This window comes from Ceratosolen solmsi, unplaced genomic scaffold (assembly GCF_000503995.2).
Source record: "Ceratosolen solmsi marchali unplaced genomic scaffold, CerSol_1.0 scaffold43, whole genome shotgun sequence".
NCBI lineage: Eukaryota > Metazoa > Arthropoda > Insecta > Hymenoptera > Agaonidae > Ceratosolen > Ceratosolen solmsi.
In genome coordinates, this window is record NW_011948431.1 from 4347456 (window position 1) to 4366005 (window position 18550).

At 32.0% G+C, this 18550-nt stretch overlaps 1 protein-coding gene across 1 annotated transcript; it reads left to right on the forward strand.

Annotated features, from left to right (window-relative positions):
- On the forward strand, positions 1-16794 carry cue (Low-density lipoprotein receptor repeat domain-containing protein cueball). The gene is made up of 7 exons (XM_011502083.1): positions 1-129; positions 7985-8200; positions 9326-9512; positions 11841-12449; positions 13018-13335; positions 14033-14315; positions 16231-16794. Exons 1-7 carry the CDS (start codon positions 36-38, stop codon positions 16339-16341), a joined length of 1818 nt encoding a protein of 605 aa, XP_011500385.1. The 5' UTR covers positions 1-35; the 3' UTR covers positions 16342-16794.
- The last annotated feature ends 1756 nt before the right edge of the window (positions 16795-18550 follow it).

Below are 18550 nucleotides of genomic sequence, written 5' to 3' on the forward strand. Positions count from 1 at the left end.
TTTAAGGCTAAGGCTAAGGCTACGGCTGCAGCAGCATGTACATCCGAAGCGAGCGACTGCCCTCGGGCCCGGTCCTCCTTCTTCTCCTCCTCCACCTGGTGGCCATCCCCGGCGGCGCCAGCTCCTGGGGTGAGTCGAGAACCTCGTAGCCCCTCTATTACGTAAAATCTGCTGATCTCGGTGCCGTCGAGATCGTCTCTGCTATAAATATACCACGAATTTCTCAGCGACCGCGCGTTAACCGACGAGCCTCGTACGGGCTCTCGAGCGATTTTCTCCGACCACCAACGGCTCCCGCGAGCACGTGTATAAATAAAAGCGGTGCACGAGGGGCCCCGCGGACCGCTCGTCACGATATATCGGACCCGCGAGAAAACGTTCCCTACGGCCCCAGACTCGAAACCCGAGCTGCTCGGACGAGGATCGCCGGGTCGGTCATGCCGTACGAGCTCGAGTCGTGCCTACGTGACTTTGTAAGACTCCATTCGCGCGCCTCGACTCGTCACGTAGGCCAAGCGGCGGCGGCGGCGGTGGTGGCGGCGGCAGCGGCAGCGGCCGCGTGCGCGCGACACTCCGGCGCTCCTCGCTCGCCCGTCCCCTTCGGTCACGACGACCTTGCCCAAGGTCGGCCCTTTACCCAACCAGCCACGTATTCCGACCCCGAGATTACGACCGCCGTCGCCGTCCTCACCACAATCACCACCACCACCATCATCACCATCATCACCATCATCACCATCATCATCATCATCATCATCATCATCATCATCATCACCACCACCACCACCACTACTATCTCCACCGTCACCACCACCACCATTATCAACACCATTGCTCTTCATCGAGGAGCTGATGGTCAACGGGGACTGTCGAGGGATCTGCACGGGGCTTCGATCCTACAGATTATCGATTTCGAGCTCGGGGGTGCAAGCGATCGTGGCAGCTGATGTACTCGCCGTTTGGTCGGTACCCTCGAGCCTGGGCGTGACTGACCGGTTAAGCCTCCCTGCTCGAGGGCGTCCACGGCTCGCGTACGCTGAAAACTATTAATAATCCCCTAATCACCGTTTATTGTTACAATATCGAGCTCACGTCACAATACGCGGGGGCTCGAACCCTTGGAATTCTATAATAATCATGGGCAGACGAAGCGCCGCCGCGTCTAGTGCTATTCGACCATTATTTTCATCTTTCCACGGCACTGCGCTAAAGCTTCCACTTCATTAGTCGTACTTTATTTACTTACTCGTTGTCGAAGGGAAAACGTTAATCGTTAGCTTAATATGCCGGCTGGCCTGCCAATCTTTAAAACGCCGTACAAATTAATTGATTTCGGCTATTTCTTAATTCGCTGATTTAGCATTGATTGGTTGAGAGGGGAGGCAGATTGCAATAGCCCATATATTAAAGAGACATGATTTTTTTATGTAATATTTCTTTAGATTCTCGTGCTAACATCTTCGGAATTTATACTTTCTAGAGAGCGTCAAAAAAAAAAAAAAAAAAAAAAAAAAAAAAAAAAAAACCATTGCCGATATAAAATGGAATAGACAAATTATTGTTGACCTTTGTCATTCTGCCGAGTTATATATCATGATGAATCATTGCTAACTATTCGCATAATATGCAATTTGATATATGCATGTATATAAATAAATAAATAAATATATATATATATATATATATAGCGAGAGAGAGAGGGAGATTGTAAATAGATAGATAGATAAGTCATCCGAATGGCGAAATGAATGAAATAAAAATGCGACCGTAGATTACAAGCTATTAAAATAATATCAAGTAGCAGTGACATCGTGGTCATGTATCTTTAGTTTCATAGTAAAATTTAATCTATGTGTAAGTATGAGTAAGAATTTCATTGATGAAAAAAATTTCTTATCTCGCGACTGTCAACATTCATATAATCACCGAGGAGATAAGTGTGCAAATTCTTGGCTTTGGCTCCGCTTGTCGTCTTTCCTACCTGTTTGATGAAACGAATATTTCAGATTAATTTTCATACTGAATCATATTTAATTTCTCCCTTAAGAGTTAATGTCACTTTTGTCAGGATTATTTACATTGAATAATGATCAGTAGGTCGAAAGCGACAAATTTTAAATGTGCGAGCCATTCTCGCAAAGCCGAATAAATAAATATGGAAATTAAAAAGACATTTTTAAAAATAAACATAACTTTGGACAGCAAGTCGTAGATTTTGCAATGCAAATAAAATAAATGTGCTATAAAAAAAATTAGATGTAATTTTGTCAAACCAAACAGTACAGCCTAAGACTATAATATCCCAAAATAATAATAAAACCTTCAAAATATTGTTTACTCGTATGATTGACTAATTTATATTAAAATGAATAGGCTTTTATATTAGTATTATTATTGAATTTTTATTATTAATTCTTTAAAGCATTGGTTATCGCTTGGATTAGTTTTTTTTTTTTTTTTTTTTTTTTTTTTAAAAAACATAAAAATCATTTAATTTCATAAATTGTTTTTTTTTTCCTTTTTTTTCTTCTTTTTTTTTTTCATTTTTCTTTTTAATTACGTATTACGAGATAAGGAAATTCTCGCCTAAAAGTTATTCTAAAACTTGTAAAGTTGTGGTACTAATTCTTTTTCATAATATTAATAGCCTAATAATTTAGTTATATATATATATTTTTTTTTTTCGTTTCTTTTTCCTTTTCTTTATATTTTTATTTTTGTTTATTATGTGTATGATTAAGATACCCAATTACACGTGTCATTTGGTTTCACGCGTAAACAATATTTGAAGTAACAGTAGAATATTAGGATTGAATTAATGTTCCTGCATTGATTCATCCTCGTAAGAGGGATAAGAATTTTAAATAATTACATTTTCCCATTGAATCAATATTGATTGGACAGGATAGTGCAGATTTCATGTTAGACAAAGTGCTTCATAGCGTATTTCGGAATGTAATTTTTCGTAATCATTCGTTGGTGTAAAAACAATTGTGTCACACGTATTGCGTTACATTCGCTCTCTTAAAGCTCAGTATTGATAATAATAGCCTCTAGCATATTATACATAAAATCTTCTTTTTCGTCGTTACAAATAGTTACTAAAATAATTTACCTCTTATGCAATTTGTTACGATATTGTATCTTAATAAATGACAACGCGAACGTGCATTCCATTGAAAAAAGTCCTCATTCGATTAATTCGCCTGTAATTGCCGGGACCGCTCAATTTTATTGCATTTATTGAAATTCGAATTTTATTGAATGCCCAGACAGTCGTACGGAAATAATTTAATAATAAGGATAAACAAGCGCACATAAATTTTCGAGTGTAATTAATCAAGAGCCTATAAATTTAAGTTAACTGTTCGATCCCCCAACCTTACGTAACTACAGAGAAGTAAACTTTGTCGCGATAATAGAGGGAATAAATAGCTAGAGCCGGCGATTAGAGCTCTTGTTTCCAGTCCAACCATGCATCCCAGAAAATGCATTCCTTCCACACTTTTCATTCAATCTCACTTCTTCCACCTCGCCCCCCCCCACGTCTCACAGTCGTCTGCCATCATCCAGTAGCGCATGTTGTGCAATATCCTTTCGGAGCGGCCAATTCGAATGTAACCGAGCACGTGCTCGTGAGCGATTCTCACCCTACCACGTTACGTATCTCCTTGTCTCTCTCTCTCTCTCTCTCTCTCTCTCTCTCTGTGTCTGTCTGTGTGTCTCTGTCTCTCTCAAGCTTCACAGGTCTGACCGTCGCGCGAGATCAATAGAGGCTACGCGACGACGACGCAATGGCGCGAATAAACGACCGGCCCGTGCTATTTTCCTGGGCTTTCGGCATTTTCGTACTTACTGACCATCGAACTGACCCTCTTTACCCTGAACATTGATCGACCTTCAATTTACATACGCGTGCTTCCTCCTTATGGCGTCTAATTTGACTTTTGTGCGCGATTGCGCAAATCGGTGTCGCGTCCGATGAAAAGCAGCTAAGCCACGGCTGTTTAAAAATAGCGATTTTTGCGAAACACAATGATGAATAGAAGGGGAAATTTCTATAAACGCTTGCAACTATTGAAAAATAATTTAAAAATTCACCGGCTTGTTAATGCCTGTAAAATTGTCGATAAGCTTTTTATAGTTACACTCGTGCTAGAATGATCTTGCCCATACATTGTATTTCATATTAAAATAAGCGTTTAATTAGCTCTAAAGGGGCTAATTAAGCAAATCATTGCACAATCGATCGATTTAGACACCAATTTGTACTCGCCATTTTCGTCTCCGGTAAATTCAATATTTATAGCCTTTGTCTAATAAATGATAAGTAATCATTAATGAAATAAATAAGCAGTTGCATGGGGTACCTAAAGTGACCTCAATCTAACACCCCTCTGCATTCGTTAATTTGTTAATAATTCATTTGAATACACTTTAATACTAATTAATAACGACATACATAAGTTCATATATATCGACTGTTTTTACACTACAAATTATTTTCCCGTAAATATATACTTTTGTCCACGCAGTCTTTCTATAACTGTATATCTAACACTTTAAGTTATTAATGGATTTACATATTGCTTTTACGCAAATTATTTCAATTGATTATTCCATTATAATATACAATCAATTTCATAATATATATATATATATATATATATATATATATATATTCATTATTATGGTATAAAAGATATAATAACGTAAAGACTGTTTGTAAAAACGATAGCGATATCATAATGAAATAATATTTGTTTCATAATGAGTAAACATGATCGACTAATATTATTAATTTTTGCAAATATACGAACAATGTCTCGTCGCATGCGGGAGAATCATATATTAAGCGTAAAGTGACTTTCATTCGATTATTCGAAACGAACAAAGAATATGAAAAAAATAATTTACAAAAAAAAAAAAACATTAATTTGTTTGCGCGGGAAAATCTATTTAAAAGGTTGGATTTGCCTTTGCTCGACAATGCAAACACTTTTAGTGAAAAATCTCATGCCGCCTTTAAGCGTCAACATAAAAGAGTTGGTTACGTAAAGAGAAGTAAGCAAAGGATCGTTAGAAATTCGCAATTTGGCGTACAGTGTTAGTATTTTCAACCCTCTAGCAACCTTAAGAGTCAGTAGCGCTAGCGTAAACATAAATAAACGTGGATCCGTTGATTTTGTTTGGGGATCGGGTGTACCAGTGTATCGTCCTTGCATCTTGTATAAAATCATAATTTAGCCGTACGAGAAAATAAAAGCAGAGGACGTTAAAATAGGGCGAAGGTAAATGCCGATGATTTGAAACATTGCGAATGGTTATGTAATGTGAGGACCGGAGACGCTGACCCATCTCTGAATCCTTGATGATTGATTAATACGATCTCTACGCGTCTCAATTACAATAGCCGCGTGATTGGAAATAAATTAAAAGAACGAGAGAGTGAGTGAATTCCTGAACCTGTTGGAAATTTGAATAGATGTAGCCGTTGTTCCGACATTCGAATTCAATTTCAGATTAATTATTAATATTCTTATTGACCAATAAGTTAGTAAAAACGCTTCGTCTTATCATCGAGATTGCCCGAAACCAACGACGGTACAATTGTTTTTCTAATCTTTTAAATTGGGAAATTTTTAAAAAATAAAGATTTGAAAACACGCGAAAAATTACTATTAGCCAGTAAAACAAAATAAATTACGAACAATCAAACTTTTTCGTAATTTTATGTAATTTTAACATATAAAAATATACATTTTTTTATTTTGCAATAATTTATGTATTATATAATACGTATAATAGAAGATATTTAAGTGAATTATATCTCTTTATATTATGTATTATCGAAAAATATAAGAATTCTCATTCTATATATTTGAATATTTATATCCTTTTATTTACATAATGCATAACAGAATAAAGCTTTATAAACAAAGCAGACGTACACCCCCCACCCCGCCCTATTCTCCGATCATATTTCACTTATCCACATTTATTACATATCATGCAAATATAACTTCGATTGTAAATTATTTCTATTCACAATTTATATATTCTATTATATAATAAAATTCGAATTATAAATTGTAATTATTAGTTTATTTGAAACAGTTTATTTAATAATTAGCCATAGAATTCAGTAGTATTATAATTAAAAGATTTATATTAATGTGATATTTCTAATGTTTGAAGTCTTTAAATTATTATTTGATGGGGACGTTGAAGTTTTTGAGAAATGGCGATTAACCGAATGGCCAAGCACATTGTATTTCTAATTTTATGTCAGTAGAAGAAAGTTGTAGATATGCAATATGAAATTAGAATTATTTTTTAAAGATTTTTCAATTAATAACTATACCGGATGTGTTATATTTTAATGTTTTACGTAGTAAAGGTATTAGGCTAATGAGGCTTATTATAAGATTTTATCATTGAAAAATAACACTGAATCCCAGTGATGAAATTTTCAATTGAGAATTCATGTTTATGAATGTTTCTATGGTTGTACGTTTGGTAATATCGTGTTAAACACAAATGACTAATAAACATTTATTTAATTCACAAGCGAATATATTGCATTGACGAAGAGCAATAATTAATGTTTTCTTCATGTTTCTGCATCTATTTTATTGACGCGTGGTACGGTGAAAATTAATTTACCCAACATACGCTTTTATCGCGTGCATAACAAATGTAACTAAATATAACAATATTGTATAATTACATTACAAAAAAATAAATAATTATTCAAAACTTTAAGTAAAAAATAATATCATGCATGACGTTTTTTGTATCTGTTTATTTATTTATTATTTTTTTTTTTGTATCGCCATCTAAATAAATACAAGATAGTTTTTAGTGATCAAAAAATATATTAAAATTAAAATAATTGTTAATAATTTGATGAACATTTAAGTAAAAAACTGGCTTCAATTATAAAGATTATTTAATTATATCTTCGAATATATTAGAAGAAAAATTTACCAATACAACTGAAATTATAGGGAGATATGCACTGTGAGTAATTATTGACTTCAAAATAATATATTCAAAAGAATATAAAACCCCTTCAGATCCACTAGAAGTGACTACAACGTGTTGATTTAGTAAGAATATATTTAAAATAAGATTTTTTTTAAGTTTTGAATATGTATTACAAAAAGAAATACATACATACATACATATATATATATATATATATATATATATATATAAAACAACAAAATTTATTTATTTTTTTAATCTTGGCTGTTCCTATTAATTAACCGAATGGATTGCATTGAGATGTATCAGTGGATTCATAAAGAAGAAAATTTATTAAATTGCCCTTTGACCGTGCTCGTGTAAGATTGTAACATTAATTTTAATTTGTACTTGTGAAACTTAAATAATCTATAAGATAAGTGGTATTTGTAATGCATTATTTATAATATTGTCTTTTACCAATATTCAAATTTCATTTTTATTCTTACATATGAGAAATTTCTTATATTAATTTCATTGCTATTAATTGTATGAATAATTTATTTTTATTAGTGTTAATTTGTCTAAAAATGTATTCATTATTTTACTCGATGTAGTTAAAGTATAATTAAATTAAAAGCAAAATAATAATTAAGATAATAAATATTAGTATAATAATATTAATAACGAATTTTTTTATCTTTCGAAGAAATAATATTTCTCATGATTTTTCTATTACCAATGAAAAAATGATATATTTCAAGATATATATATATATATATATATATATATATATATATGAAAAAAGCCTACTCAATAAAATTGAAATATAGAATTTTCAGTAAGAAAAATTCGAGCGAGATCGTTTTATTGCATTGTTCACATGATTAAAATTTTTTTCTTGAATTTCTTCATAAATGTTTATATAATGTAGATGCATTATCAATTAAAATCATTAACAATTGAAGAAGAAAGCATAGCCCATAGTAAAAATAAAATTGTACATTTGTCATAGATCTAGCAGTGACAGTGGGCAACAAAATCGATTTTATCACGCGAAACGGAAGTATAATCGATAAAACGATTATTGCCAACGCCTCGAGCCTCGTGGGACTGGCCTACGACGAGGATAGCCGCACAATGTTCCTAAGCGACGCCAAAAATCGCGATCTTTGGATATTCAGCGTCAATTTGTCAGAGACGAATGTGACGGTAACGCCAATACTTGCAAGTAAGTATGTAATTAATGAATAATAAATTACAGTATAATTAGATCTTTATAGATTGGGATAAAACGAGTTTTTACGATTACGTTAGTACGATCTTTAATGCTTTAGAAGAAGCGATTATTTTGTTCAATCAAATTACTATTTCGTCCATTATAACAGAATACTACCAACTTATTTTCTATCTAAACTCATTCGTTATTATTTTCAGGTAAAAATTATACATTATATCTTTAAAATGACATCTGATTTTTTTTTTTTTTTTTTTTTTTTTTTTTTTTTTTTTTTTTTTTTTTAAATATATGTTGATAATTTCATAATAAAATAATTGTATTGACAACAAAAAACTTATGGTATTTATGAATCAAGAATGAGTTTAATAGTCGTATAAAAGTAATTGCGATTACCATGTAAAATTTTATTAAACTGATAAAAACAGTCGCTGCAAACGCATTGATAAAATTTAATGTAATTTAGCAAAGGCAAATTAAATATGTTTGCCTAGTCGTGAAGATGTTGGCAGCAAGTAACAGGTATATTTGGTTTTGTAAGATATGTCACTTTTATTAATTAGAGCATTCAATTGCTATCTGATTAATCTTGTTAATTATGTATATTGTGTATTATTTCGTAGTGACATTTAAAGATAATAATCTTTATTAAAATTCAATTTTATTTAAATTTATTCTGATAACAATCTCGAGGCTCATTAGTTGAAAATTTAAAGCAGCGCTTACGTTTTGCACGAGTCAATAGGATGCAAATTTTTTGCCTATTAAAGTTTAATCTTTCGCACGCTGGACTATGATACTTTCATTATCCCTTTTAGAATACATTAGTTATTATGATAAATATATGTTATTAAAGCCCGATTATTAATACTTTATAATTATTAGTATTATAATTATTAATAATAATTATTAATACAATACGTCAATACCATTTACTCCCTCGTGCATCCAGCTTGTAAGCTACAAGACAATAACGACCAGTGGAAAGTGTGTGATGAAACAACGGTAGCTACTTTCACGAGTAAAAGATGAAAAATATCATTTATAAATAATAGTGGAAATACGTAATGTAAAAGGAAATAATCAGCGAAGAAGTAAAAATGTTGTCGTAACTTTCAGGAAACGCCTCGGAGCCACCGGTACTGGACATGGCCCTGGACAGGCGTGCGCACACCCTCTACTGGACGAACGGTTGGGCAATAATGAAGATGCGCGTGCCGATGAAGAAGGCGCCGGCTAAACCTGATCTCGTCCACAAAAGCGAGGCGACGAGTCCGCGGGGCGTCGCCCTCGACGTATGTAACAGGTGTGTGCGTGTAACTAACGATCTTTCATCTGAAAATCCGCTGTGGTTGCACTGATGGTCGGACATGGGTTGCCCGGTAAGATTTGGGCCTACCTCGTCATTTTCATTCGCGTTCGTTTGTTTTTATCGGCGTGAAATGTTAACATTACGTGACTTTATTCCCTAACGCTAACAGGAATTTTTATATGTTTTGGCCCCTTTATGCCTCGTCTTCGTGCCTTAACGCCCGGCTCTTCGTGGTCGATTGGCAAATTTAGATAATTTGCTTATGCGACTCATAAATTTTGTTTAACTATAATGTTTCTATGCGTGCTTTATGGCAATTTGCTAAATTAATATTGCATGTTATACTTTCTTCCTATAGACAATATATTATGTTTTTTTTAACGTATATGTTTTATTGCGTTAATTAAATTCGAAATATTTGAATCGTATTAAATCGTATTGAATGGTGAAATGAGAGGGGCTGACGTATATAATAATGTGCTTAATAAATATATAAATAGCTCGATTGGATAAATTTGATATGAAGTCAATTGGTCTTTCTTATGTCACTTCAATTTATTGACTTTAAAATATTGACCTTAAATTTTGCTACGTAACATCCGTTAAATTCTATATTAAAGCATTCTAAACGACAGTGTGTATTTAAAACATATATCAATTTTTTTTTTGTTTTTTTGTTTTTTTTTTTTTTTTTTTATCACAGACAATTATGCGTTACTGTTTGGTTTAAAATTCTTTTCAGAATAGTCTAGCGATCATAAATATTTTAAAACATACATTAAATTAAATTAAAATAACTTCGTTATATTTATGATCAATTCAAAGGAATGAAGTCACATTGAAGAATGAGAATATTAATGCAAATGAATTGCGAAAGCACTTTGGTTAAATTTAATGGATTAATTTCTATCTCAATTTTTTCCGATAGAATACGACATTAGAGTATCTTAAAACGGCGCTTAAAATATTCCACAAATCCCTTAAATAAATTAATACAATTAAAATACAATTACAAAGCCAATCCATATTTTATTGAAGTATCTCAAGTATTTATTGTAAATAAGATTTTGTTGTTGCACATAGCTCGTGTATAGTGGTATATTCAAATTCTCACTCTACGATTATTTTTTACACGTATTTAATGAATTCATCTGGTATTTGTGTTTATACTTATCATTATAGTATTTTTAATGCTTTATTCAAGTAACATCAGCGCATTATAATTTAATAATCTTATTAATTGTCATTTATATTCAGTTTAATTATACAATGTCACATAATTATAATTATAATGCTATCTTCATCGTATAACCCCACATAACATTTTTATACGAATAAAGTTTTTCAATTAAAACAGTTCTTCTATCCAATTTATTCGCATTTAATCGTTTTGACAATCGATAATAAATGAAGACTTTGCATAAATAAAAATCGAATTGTAAATTTTAGCCAATTACATAAGATGCATAAAGGTAGCTGAAAGTGTTGTATATTCAAGTCATTATAAACTTGACTTTAGAACAGTTAACAATGCATTAAACAGTTGAATATTATATTAATATATTAATAAATTTTTGTTAATTGTTAAGCGTGGTTTAATTGCTTATCGCAGTATCACAAACATTCGCAAAATTATTATTTCGCAAATATTTAATCAGTTGCGTTAATTGTAATGTTAAAGACTACAGGCTCTAAAGGGGGAAATTATTATATTGAAATGGAGTTAATTTCCTGATTTTTCCATTCGAGATTAGTATCGTAAGTTATGCCAATCTTATAATTGCCATTTTATAATTGAATTTCATATTTGCATTGGTGAATTAAAGAAAATATACGCGAATATCTATTCACATTCATATTATATCAATGATTAATTAATAAAACATTATTTTGTCTTTTATTTAAAAATTTATCAACTTGCGTTTTACGAACGACAAGAAACTTTTGGTATACTCTGATGAGTTTGATCGAAACAATACGTTGCAATATTATTAATAATAATAATAATAATAATGATTAAAAAAAAAAAAAAAAAAAAAAAAAAAAAAAAAAAAAAAAAGTTGACATAAATCTTAGTTTATAGGGGAAATAATGTTGCACTTGTTACATCATTAGGTCCTTGGGGGATTAAAAATTTTATTTCTTTGATGCAAGTATTAGTCGTACTTTCCAATAGCCTCCGCTCCGTTAGTTTCTCATTTGGCGTTGCATTGATCGTTAATCACGATACACCGACGATAAAATCGCAATTACGTTGCGACCTTAGGCGGCCATTGGGCACAAGCGATTAATCCGTATCTTCGCTTCTCTCCTCCATTTCAGACACATTTACTGGGCAAACGGTAACCACTCGAGTCCGAGTATCATGCGTTCGAATTTTGACGGGAGCGAGTTAAGAATCGTCGTAAGGGAGAACCTCTACGAGCCGACTAGCGTCGCCGTCGATCCCATCAATGGCAAGCTATACTGGATCGACGATGAGGAGGGAATCCATTATAAATTAGAGCAGAGCAACCTGGACGGCAGCGAGCGTCTCGCTCTCATTCACGGGAAACATCAGCAACCGATAGATCTTACCGTCGACAGCCGCAGCTTCTACTGGACGGACTTTGTCTACAATGCCATCTGGGAGCTCGGCAAGGAGAAAAAATCGGGCGTCGAGCCGACGAATTTGAGGTCGTACTACGACCCCAATAATCCCGACGATATCAGGAACATTCTAGTGAGGGACAGCTTTGGCTCGGCGACCGATGATTGCAATGCCGTGAAGGCCAATAGCCAGAAGAGGACGAACGTAGCCTCGGCTTCAACGTTAGTTGTTCAACCAATCGTTAAAATAATCAGCAATTTAACTGCCAACGATAGCGCGGAGAGATGCTTAAACGGGGGTGAGCTGCAATCGAGCGATGGAAGCTGTCGGTGTAAATCTGGGTAAGTACTTGGTTCTATACTTTCCGAGTCTCGAAGATACGAGATATTGATAAGAATCCTCTGAAAATATCCATAATATGACGAAATTGCTATTGAATTTATTAGCGATAGTGATATTTTGCCGATGCATGCCGATCATTATTCATAAACGATTACTTTATGATGTGAAAAACGGCAATGATATGTATTATCGAATTCGTTTTATTGTCTATTATTGGCCGATGCGATGATCGAGTGTTTTGAACCGACGTCGGTAATATTTCTTAATCAATGTTAGAAGATGAAAATAAAATTAGAGAATTTAGCTTTAAGGCAACGTATTATCTATGAAAAATTAATAGCCAAATGAATATAAGGGAATGGTCAATCCGTCATAATACGAGGTAGAGAAAATTTCGGAATTTCCAATTAAAAACCACGGGGCTCTTAAATTATTAATCCACAAAAATTTCAAAAACTTCCATTAACTAATGAATTCGTTTGCGTTGAGCACGATTATTGAATAAATGCGCGCTCGTTTGTGTAAAACGGTCCCAGATTATTCAGTCCAATATTCTTATATTTGCAGGTACGGTGGGTCACGATGTGAAATTTCTTCGTGCCATAATTACTGTGTAAGGGGAGAGTGTTACGTAGATAATAAGGGAATGCCTGTGTGTAAATGTAGTGCGCCACACAGTGGTTCAAGGTGCGAATACGACGTTTGCAATGGTTTTTGCTTAAACGATGGTCGGTGCTTGGTAGATAAGCATGGCAAACCCTCTTGCGAGTGTAAATATGTCAGTGGGGTTCGATGTGAAGTTACCTTTGACATGGCAGAAATTTGTGCTTTATATTGTATCAATAGACAACTTCAGATAACTAGCATAGACACCACATCGTGCAGGTAATTTTAATAATTTTCACTAATCAAAGGCTCGCGTTCATTTGTTTGTGACAAAGCTAACCATAGTCGTAGCATTGAATTATTATAAACGAATTAAATACTTGATGCACGCACTCAATCCTACGAAATATATATATATATATATATATATATATATATATATATAAGATACGATCTTTGCCTTTTAAAAGTATTATTAAATTTAATAAACAAAGAACTGATGTATTTTTTTTTTTTTTTTTTTTTTAATTTTTTTAATTCTTTTAATTTTATTACAATTCGTCATACGTCGAAAAGAAATAATAAATAATCCACTTAATGCGAGGATGTTAGTTAATAGAAAATGTACGGTATTTTAAATGAAAGAGTGAGTGTGTGAGGGATAAGTTGATGATGCATAAACGAATTTTTGCGATTATTTTGAAAATTTATTTTTGGGACCACAACTTCAACTTACATTCAAAGTATTACAATCTTTACCGCTTTCCACGAGCAATAGCGACAATAGAAATTAAAAGGCCAAAAAAAAGCAAAACAAGGAACAAATATAGTTCTGAATATCGTAAATTAAAGGCCAACGACTCGATTATCGTTGAGAAAAAAATATCTACAATAATTATAATGGATATTTTCACTCGATGAAAGTAGCCCAGACAGACTCGCATTCCCAAACTACAAATATCCGAACGCTTCGCAGATGTGCTGAATTGAACCAAACAATCGAGGAAGTTCTGGACTACGATGCCTTCAACTGCACGATCCTGGTGTCCCTTCTCTCGGGTTTCATCGGCATGCTCACCATCATCATCGTGTTCCTAAGCGTCTACGTAAGCAAATTGCGCCGCAGGCCGCGAATCAAGAAGCGCTTCGTCGTCAATAAGAGCGGCATTACGCCCCTAACATCGAGGCCCTCGCAAATGTCTGGCGATCAGTGCGAAATAACTATAGAAAACTGCTGTAACATGAATATCTGCGAAACAGTGAGTCCATTATTCCGCTAAGCGAGGATTGTGCAAGAACAATTTTTTCTTCGCTGCACACTGAGTTGCACATCTGCATTTAACCTTTTTTCTTCCTTCCTTTTGTGTTTCTCATTGGCGAACGTATGATCCGATTAATCGGTTAAAGCACTTTTTATCGAGAAACCATGTTGAATTCCCAGATCCCTCGGCCGCTTTATGTATAGTTTCGTAATATAGTCTCGAACATTAAGTTTTAGAATTCATTTTAAAGACTTTCAACACTATATTTTCATATAAAGAATATATTTTCCATTATTATAATCATAATTGTATGTTTCATTGTTATGCATGTAGTCGACATGGATGTTAATTCAAATATTTATTATTGCCGGCTGTCCAGTCACTTTTATTCAATCCCGTAACGCGCATTCATTACGTTATATTATATATTATAATCGGACGCAATACTTGACAAGACTATTATCACATAAACTAATTACTATCGCTAAGACTTAATTTAGAATAAGAGTATATTTTTATTTAATAAGCATTTTAATATGCCTTTTTGCTAAATGAAAAAGAGATGAGAAAAACACAGTTCGGAGTAACGTGCAGCATTATTACAATTCAACCATATCATATTGTGATGCAAAATTTTTCCATACAAATAATTACAAATGATTATTAATGAATGCATAATGCACAAAGTTTTTCGATTATTCTCGTTGAACAAATTTTTAGTCGCGAATATAGTTGTTCGTTTTGTCTATAAAAATATTATATACGCTTCAGTATTATAAAGGCATAAGAACAATTTTTAAACATATATATTTTAATTGAAATATAAATTGAAGATTTTTAATTACTCCAATATCATCATGAACACGTTTATACGAAGTGCACTGATTATTGTTTGTTAATATTATGTCCATGTCAATTATATAATTTATTACAAAGTTTATTTGTAATTTTGTATTATTATATGATTATATTTACTTAGACAGTACTGCTAAATGCTTTTGAGAAGTATGGGCCAAATAATGGCTCGTGTAACCTTTTTTCTTACAGTATTTTCTTATCTGCTGTGATGTTTTTTTCTCTCATTTGTATTTTCATTAATAACACAATCTTTAATATTTTTAGGACTTTTTTTCTTTCTTGTTTTTTTTTTATTTTTTATTTTTTTTTTTTTTTACTGTCTTTAAAAGAGAAATATTTATTTAATTTTGCTTACGTAGCTTTATCCTATCTAATGTAAATGTATAATGCTTGTTGCACCTATAATCAGTTCATCAATTAAAATTAATTAAGAAAATTAATTTTTATACTAATATAAATCTACATGCTTCCATATTATGTTTAATTTTATCCGTAACTTCCATCATCTTCCATTGAAATCATAAGTTTTATTAACATTAATTATTTATAACTTATGAATATTTTTTTTAATTAGCTAGCGGAAAAATTTTACCAGCCGATTAATTGAATATAAATTGTCTTGTATTAATCGCTTGTCGTATTGACTGTTTATTTATTTTATGCATGTACTTACTTATACATATATATATATATATTTTTTTTTTATTATTATTATTTTTTTTTTTCATTGTTTTTGTTTTGTTTAAGTTACGCTTTTATTAATACAAATTTCTTAGGAAGCAGACTATTTTCTGAGAAACTTATTTCCAATTATGTTGAAAATGCGTGCGTACGTACATGCGCATGCATTCATTGGCATTGTATGTATGTGTAAGAACCGTCTCGTTAATTATACAGATTACTAGTATAAAAAAGAAGTATTGAAAATGAGAGATATGCAAAAAGATTGGCACATGTGATCTGAATTATTTAAGAGTGTGAAAATAAAAGTAAAAGAACTTTCCGACAGTCGATATATAGGCTACATCAGCAGTCGCTTTGTTCTATTTTGCAGCCGTGTTTCGAACCCAAATTGCGCTCGTCGAACGCAAGAACCAGCGGTGTAAAAAAAGAGGAGAAAAATGGGCTGCTGGACCACATGGAATGCGGTGGTAACTTGTGCTAGCACAGACTGCTCGACTTCTTAGCGACCCATGGAGACTGCAATTTCGCGGCTCGCCGCGATAAACTGTTGTTAAGTATTGTTGTTGATGCCCGGTTAAAGTTTCAATAGCTGGGACAACATTCGAATTTGTTCGAAAATTCATAAGAAGAACTTTGATTGATAACCAAAGGCTTACATATTGAGCAATGACAAAGTTTGCAGAGTCTTTTACTCTTTCAAAGACATAGTTACTTATTTTGATAATTTCTACTGACCTAAGAAAATATTTGTCTAAGGTAGAAAAATGCTTTGCAGAGAAGTGTTTTAACTTTTAATCTCGGCACTTTTCTTCTATGTTTTTTTTTAAACAACTTTGTTATTACAATGTGATCGAACACAATTTGTTGTTACAAATTATGTGCATATATAGATTATTGTAAAATCATTCAGCCCCTTGATAAATCATTTTAATTGTTTGGCAACTACGAACTATTATGATAATTTTTTAAATATTTAGTCAAATTAAATATACAGTTATTTATCGTTGTTATTTTATTAATTTAATTTAAATTTTATTTTATTATTATTTTTTTTTGTTTTTTTTTTTTTTTTTTTTTTTTTTTTTTTTTGTTTTTTTTTTTTTGTTTTTTTAAATTGAAAACTAAAGATTTTCAAAACTTACGTATCAGGAAGTGCAAGTAAATTGCTTTGTTGAATTTAAATGAAAATAAAAAAAAAAGGATACTCGTAATTTGTTTTATCGCAGTACTTAATATTGAAATAATGAGATACTTAATGGATACCTTTAATAAAGACAAAAGGGAAAACATTAATTATCAGACAATTAAGTGAAAATCTGTTTAATCAATTCATTGAATTAAATTGCCCAATTACAATTGCAATGTATGTTTGTATTTTGTAAATTGTTACATATTCGTTCGTGTGCATTAAGTCATAACGAATGGCGAATCTAGGAACGTATTATTTCATATCGATATTTGATTATCGTAATCGTATTTTCTCTTTGAATGTTTGGAAAGTAAAGTAAAATATTTGGTAATTAACTAGGGGCTGAGATTACAAGGCTTTATTATGAATTATAGGCTGACCGTGCATGTCAAATATGAAATCGTTTTTATTTTTGTTTTTACATATTTTATTTATCCAATGGCCACGAGTAAGTCAGTTATTAAAACGAATTCCACGAGTGATAAAACCAATCATTTCTTAGTTCCTCTAGATAAATTATTTTTCTTTTATCTGTACGGTAATAGATTCTACTACTTATATTTCTCGTATCATTATAAATACTAAATGGCTTTTAATATTTCAAATTTTGAAGAACAAAAAAAAAAAAAAAAAAGGAAAAAACTTATAAACCAATCACCGCGTGTTCATATAATGTATAAGTCTGCTAGGACCAAAGTGACAAAGTTGCAACAGTTAACAGATCAAGTTTCTACGCCAGTAAAAAAGTAATATAAATCATGATTTATTAATTTAAGTTTTTAACCGTCATATTAAGAGCATATTTGACAGAATAAAAAAATAATGAAGGAAGGAAAGAGTAATGGGACGGTAGGTCGAGTTTGACGAAGAAATCTCATATTTTTTCGCTCATTAAGCGGTCAAATTTTAATTTATCTTTAATGGCTCTCCACAAACAGATATATTATAACTTTATTGGAATGGCGTTAAATATGTGCCACTTTCATACACAATTTACAACGAGCGCAATAATAAAATTTACGATTAATTATCTCCATTATGTTTATCGGCAATCCTATCAAACTGTAAGACAAACTGTTATTATTAGTATCAAAGTTAAAATCACAGTATTAAAATCTCTTATATAGAAATTTCAATTTCAATTAAAGTACATGGAATCAAAATTTGTAAGAGAAAAAAAAATTGATTTATCAATAATAATTTACAAGGAATGAAAAAGTTTTAGAAAATATCTTGATAAGAAGCGAACACTTTTATTGCCCGAAAACTTTGAACGATGTGCTAGAATGAATTAAGTATGTATATATATATATATATATATATATATATATATATATAATTATCAATAGAATCGACTGGAAATTATGCAGTCCTTTGTAAGAATGTTAAATTTCATTAAATTTTTGAAATTACGCTTTTCATTTCAATTGTGTTATTTACAAATATTTCATTGTTTCAAAGTCAAATTCGCATGGAGTACTAATTTACATAAGTAACGACA